The following is a 6021-nucleotide window of genomic DNA, read 5'->3' on the forward strand; positions in this document are numbered from 1 at the left end:
CTACCGTGGGGAGCTCTCGACAATCGGGGAGATTCGGGGAGGAATCAAGTGAGAGAACATAAGATGAGATGACACCACATCCAACTCAAAACCTTAAGGTGTTAAGTTAATGGGTCTCTCATCTTATAAACTCCTCACTCTTCCATGCTTTCTTTGATGTGGGACTAACTTCAATACTCCTCACACTTGCAACACTAACAATCTGAATATGTATACGTAACGGTCGTCTATTCACGTGTCAACTAACTCCATACCTACCAGCGATTGTCATCTTCATTAATGTCACGCCGTAATGGACGTGGCTCCATTTGCACCTTATTGTACAATTAACTAATTAAGTAGGTAACAGCTAACACCAATAACGTCCATTCCAACTTGCTACCTTTTTTTTTTTGCAACTTGCTACTTATTTAAGCTGAAAATGATAAATTGATAACCTAAATTAAACTTTTTACTTTGTTTCTTTATCAGAAGTTCAACAAGCGTAAAAGAACTCGTCCGGCCGGTGGCTATCAATGCTCTAACCTTCCGTGCAATTCGGTTAGTCATCATTACCACCTTATTCATCTGCTTCAATTTCTATACATATGGTAGCTTTTTCTTTCTATACCACCTTTAAAGACTGTTTTTTATTCTTAAGATTTAAAATATTTTATTTTTGTCCAAACGTTCGAAACTAAAATGTATTTTACCTTTTATTTAAAAAAATAGAGTGGGATTTCATACTTCTAATTTCTAGAGTTCTAATTGCTTAGTCACAAGGATTCTCATGCTGCTAGTCAGATAGGGACTTTCCCCCTGTGTTCTGTTTTTCTTGTTTTTGCTGTTTCTTTGTTTTGTCAGTCACCAAAAAAAAAAAAGTTCTATTTGCTAAGCCTCTGTTTTATTATGAATGCAAGTTGCGGTTTTAAATTTTTATTTTATATTCAGCAATCTCTTGATTATATCTTACATTCTTACTACACCCATTCTGTTCCAGGCTCATTGTAGAAAATAAAAACGATTTAAAAAATTAAAAAACTAAAACCAAGAATACCATTCAATTTGAAAGACTTGGAATCATATTGGGAGTTTATGATATTGGGTTATAGACAATGTAAAGTTCTTTTAGACTGTATTTGGTTGGGAAACAAAGTAAAATAAGACACTGGAAATAAAAAACAGAAATATAAAAATGATATTTTATTTGATAAATAAACTATATATATAAAAAAAATAAATTATAAAAATTTAATTTACTCTCATTTTCTTTTACACAAAAAATTCAAAAAGAAAAATATAATTAGAAAAAATTGATAAGAATAATAAAAGGAAAAAAGTTATATTTCTTATTAGAGTTTATGTGTCTTTCAATTAAGAAGAATACAAAATACATTAATTTATTGTTTCATGTCAGAATATTTATGTCTATATCTTATCTGTCAAAAATGATTTTGTATTTCCGTGTTCCTATATTCCATAAACAAATGCAGCTTGATTACTGTTTTTTTTTTTTTTTACTTTTTTAGACCATTGTTGAACCTTGACATATCATGTAGCAGGTAGTAGTACTTCATAATCATGGATTCAAGCAATCAAACTCAGAAGATTGTTATAAAAGAAACAGAAGTGACTGATTCCAAAGACATAATCAGCACATTACATGAAAGCATACTTGGTCAAATCCTCTCTTTCCTTCCAACCATAGAAGCAATTCAAACTTGTGTGTTATCTCAAAGGTGGATTCATGTTTGGAAATCCATCACCTCTCTATGTTTCAGTGACAGTTTGCCTTGTTATGGAAAGATTCTGAAGAAAGAACAGTTTGTGAATTTTGTGAACAAAGTACTTCTTCACCATCTAGCAAATTCAAGCATCACGAACTTCTCTCTTTGTTTAACAAGATATCGCTATGATTCAAAACAAGTTAGTGAATGGATCTCCACTGTCTTAGATAGAAGAATCCAGAAGCTTCATATTCAGTATGCTGGCAAAGTTCAATTTTCGTCACATTCCTTCTTTAAATGTGACACTCTAGTACAATTAGACCTTAAAGTTAGATGCACTCTAAATGTTCCAATCTATGCTTGTTTTCCAAATCTTCAAAACCTTAACATCTCCGGGGTCAGATTAGAGAGCGATTCATCCATTTTCTCAGAAGATATAGTACTTAATTTCCCAGTTCTGAAAGTGTTTGAAGCTAGAGCATGTGAGTGGTTAACTATGCAGGGTATTAGTATTCAAGCACCTCTGCTTGAAAAGTTTTCCTTAGCACTTTGTTATTCTTCTATTTCTAATGAATCATGTAAATCCTCCATCAAGATCTTTGCTCCTTGTCTAAAAGAGTTCTCTTATGAGGGTGATCTTGAACTAGATATCATTCTATTGGATTCATCCTCGGTTTGTGATGCTTCTGTCGTGATTGTTGTTGATGAAGACAAAAAAGACATGATGGAAAGTTTAGGGTTTCAAGCACATAAGCTTCTCAGTCAAATCCATCAAGTGGAACTACTGAAGTTATTGTTTTATAAGGTATACTTGGTTTTAAAGATATATAAATATCAATTACTAAAAAATCAGTTACTAAATTAGCCACTCATATAGAATACATGATAAAATACAAAATAAACATTAAAAATAAATTAAACAACACATATATTTATATACAAATACATAGTGATTGATTTTTTGTATATACATAACATTTTTTATGTGAATATAATAGAAGCTGATTATCTCAGTTGAAAAATTCACTTGATTATGCCAACTGTCAAGTGTAAATTCTACCGTTAATTGACAATGTGGGTCTTACTACAGATCCCACAATGATCAAGTAGAGTTTTAAATTAAAAGAAAACATTTTTATAGATATTTGTTTGCAATTGCCGAGAATTCTCTTAGTTGGAAAATCTACTTCAACATACGAAGTGTAGATTTTCACCATAACAATTGATGGTGAAAATTCACATTAAATTGATTTTACTAATTTAGAGGATCTACTTTTGGTAATGACATAAAAATGTTTTCTGACAACAAAGCTATATGTAATTATGTATTGCAAGTGAAATTTTTTGTCTACTAATGTCTCTATGAATAACAGCTTTGCCCTTCGGATTTTTTTTAGCTGTGTTTGATCAAATTTCACCTTGCCATACAGGTTCTTATGCATTCCAATGACATATTTACCCATCTTCCTACCTTTGGAAGGCTGACTTATCTTCAACTAAACGAGGTTACCGATGAAGCCCTGTCGAAATTACTCCACAACTCCCCAATTCTTAACACTCTTGTTTTACTCAATGTAAGTCTATATACTCTTGCTAGCTTAATATTGAAAAGTGTTGGATTAAGTGATTACTTTATTCTCTTGAACCACAAGTAATATAAGTGGCTTCATTCATTATAAGTGCTAACAAGGATGTTAAGCTCGTTGAATCTTAAGGGTGATGCTGGTCAAAAGAAAATCAACACAAAAAATTCAAATTCTATTGTTTCTTTTTTATGCTTTTGTTGCATATAATGTAAATGATGAATTTGTGGCTAAATTGTACCTACATAATTTTCAGGGAGTATCTCATGACTCAAACAAAGATGCAATGTCTTATGCATCATCAGTGCCTCATTGCTTTCTTTCAAGCCTCAGAGTTTTTCAGTTTAATGGATTTAATGTGCATGAACACGAAATTTCTCTTGTTAAGTTTGTGATGGGTAATGCAGCAGTGTTGGAGAGGATGATTATATCAGCAGCATTTTGGCTACGCTATTCAGATATTGATATGGAGAAAGTCAAGGATAACATTTTTTCATTTCCAAAGTGTTGCAGCCGTGCCATAATAGAATTTTCTGATGTTAATGGTTCCTCAACATGTTCAGGACCCCTGTAAAAGTAGTATAGGTATATATGTTACGAGTGATTGATTTGGTAATATATATTTATATATATCAACTATGTTAGGTATGCACTAAAGTCAGTCATCAAAATTGGCCACTAGGATAGAATACACATTGAAATATAAAATACACATTAAAAATGAATTAGTTTACACATTTATTTGACATAAATATGTGATGGCTGATTTTAGTAGTACATAAATAACATCAAAAGTTGAGTTTTACTAACATTTATCCTTTTATTTGGATGTTAAGTAGGAATAATGTCAAATTATAAATTGTCAAGAAAAAAATAAAATGGAACCATTTGATCTGAAAAAAATTAGATAAAACTACTATCTATATCATTGATATTATTATATAGTCATACAAAAAAGTATAATATTACAAAATAATTTATTTTTTATTGTTCATTTTTAAAATAAAACATTATTTGTGGCTTTGCGCCACTTTGACTTAGGCCACGGCTAGGGGTGGAAAAAAGTCAGACAGCCTGTCAGGGGACTACAGTCTGGCCTGCGTTTGGTCTGATCTGACCTGACCTGTTATAAAAGAGGTACAGACTCGAGCTCTTTTAAAAGCCTTAATATGTTAATAGGTCAGGTCCAAGTTCACTAATTAGCCTTATTGGCCTGTCAGGCCTGCTTGGGTCTGTTAAAACATAATTAAATATATAAATAATTTTTTATTATTAACAAAATTATGAGATATTTTAAATTTATTATATTTTATTAAAATATTTTTGTATATTTTAAATACTTTAAAAGATTAAAAATTCTTGTAAATATTAAATATGACATATTATATATAAATATTTTTAATAAAAATGAATTTTTTAAATAATATTTTTATTTTTGTAAAAAAAATATCAAGCCTTTTAACAGGCTTCAAGTCAGGCCAGACTGAATAACAGGTCAGGCCTAGTACTTTATAAAGAACCTATAACAGGCTGCAGACCAAGTAATTACATGACAGGCTAGGCCTGTTAAGAACAAAGTCTGGCCTGACCTGACCTGTTTCCATCCCTAGTCATGGCTAAAGGGATCATCCAAGATCGGCTAGCGAAAGTTTGGGCCTGTCGAGGTTAGTTAGATATCCTTTAGTCAATGATCTGTTTACCAACGTCGTCTTTTGAAAGTTAGTTGAAGTTGTTTCACCGGCATTTATTGTAGGGTCTATCAGTCGTTGCTTGGTTGCTTTATTGGTCAGTAGCGGTTGAGTTTGGTATATGCTAGTGAGAACCAAGGACAAACAATCAAATGGATGATCAGTGGTTAGTCGAAGTTCGGCAGGGGTTGGTCGATGATCGCTGATTTTGTCGGTTGGCAGTAGCATGGTGTATGTCGATCAGTGTCATTTGGGGTTATTCGATTAGCAGTTTGTTATGGTTGGTTGGTTGGCTAGTTGGCGGACAATTAATCTATTAATCGGTCAGTTGGCAATAGCAAATTTGGTCAATTAGCAATAGCTAATTTGTCCATCGATGGGATGGTCAGTGTTGTCCAACTTTGACGAAACCGCTACCACCACCTCCCTTCTAAAACCATTTTTTTCATTAATATATGTTATGAAATCAATTCTCCTAAAAACATAAATTTAGGAACAGTTATATGAATGGTTATATCTCTACCATATCCACTCATGCAAGAGCCTCTTTTGTTGATTGTGTAGCAATTACTTTGGCTATTATATTAGAAGTAGGTTTGGAAACTAATTCAAACCAAGTTAGTGCCCTAGATCTATCCAAATGGTATTCTATTCCTAGATTTTGAATGGTAATTCAAGCATGGTGTTTCCATCTGTTGAAATTATCTTCATCCAATCTTTCAGCAATTGAAAAAAAAAAGCAAGCTCGATAGTCATGAATGCCTGAAAAAATATGAGTGTCATAATTGAAAAAAATGAGCTAAGATATGATCGAGACAAAAAAGAAAGAAAGAAAGAAGAATAAAGGAAGATGTTGAAGATTTTAAGAATTGGCTCTCGATACCATGTTATAACACAACTTCTTCTAAAAGGTTAAACTGACAGCACAAAGCACGTGAATGGTTATATCTCTAATACATCTATTCACGCAAGAGCCTCTTTTGCTGATTGTGTAGCATTTGTTTTGATTCAGGGGCGGATCCAGAAAAATTAGTATGGGGCAAA

General features: G+C 32.2%; 1 protein-coding gene across 3 annotated transcripts; it reads left to right on the forward strand.

The window, feature by feature from the left end:
• Positions 1–454: 454 nt before the first annotated feature.
• LOC130940176 (F-box/FBD/LRR-repeat protein At3g14710-like) lies at positions 455–4055 on the forward strand. Of its 3 annotated transcripts, none has more exons than XM_057868241.1 (4): positions 455–540; positions 1542–2511; positions 3137–3280; positions 3546–4055. In XM_057868241.1, exons 2-4 carry the CDS (start codon positions 1561–1563, stop codon positions 3861–3863), a joined length of 1413 nt encoding a protein of 470 aa, XP_057724224.1. In that variant the 5' UTR covers positions 455–540; positions 1542–1560; the 3' UTR covers positions 3864–4055. The 3 variants fall into 3 exon arrangements, with proteins under 3 accessions (XP_057724224.1, XP_057724223.1, XP_057724226.1); XM_057868240.1 differs by having other exon boundaries at positions 469–540; positions 1539–2511; XM_057868243.1 differs by lacking the exon at positions 455–540 and adding an exon at positions 562–590 and having other exon boundaries at positions 1539–2511.
• The last annotated feature ends 1966 nt before the right edge of the window (positions 4056–6021 follow it).

The sequence above is a fragment of the Arachis stenosperma genome, chromosome 7 (genome assembly GCF_014773155.1).
Source record: "Arachis stenosperma cultivar V10309 chromosome 7, arast.V10309.gnm1.PFL2, whole genome shotgun sequence".
In the NCBI taxonomy this organism is placed as follows: Eukaryota; Viridiplantae; Streptophyta; class Magnoliopsida; order Fabales; family Fabaceae; genus Arachis; species Arachis stenosperma.

Bases quoted from the DNA above. Each gene is read 5' to 3' on its own strand.
- LOC130940176 (XM_057868241.1), top strand. From the start codon at position 1,561: ATGGATTCAAGCAATCAAACTCAGAAGATTGTTATAAAAGAAACAGAA. The intron at 2,512-3,136 runs GTATACTTGGTT...CTTGCCATACAG, and splicing joins TGAAGTTATTGTTTTATAAG to GTTCTTATGCATTCCAATGA. The intron at 3,281-3,545 runs GTAAGTCTATAT...CATAATTTTCAG, and splicing joins ACACTCTTGTTTTACTCAAT to GGAGTATCTCATGACTCAAA.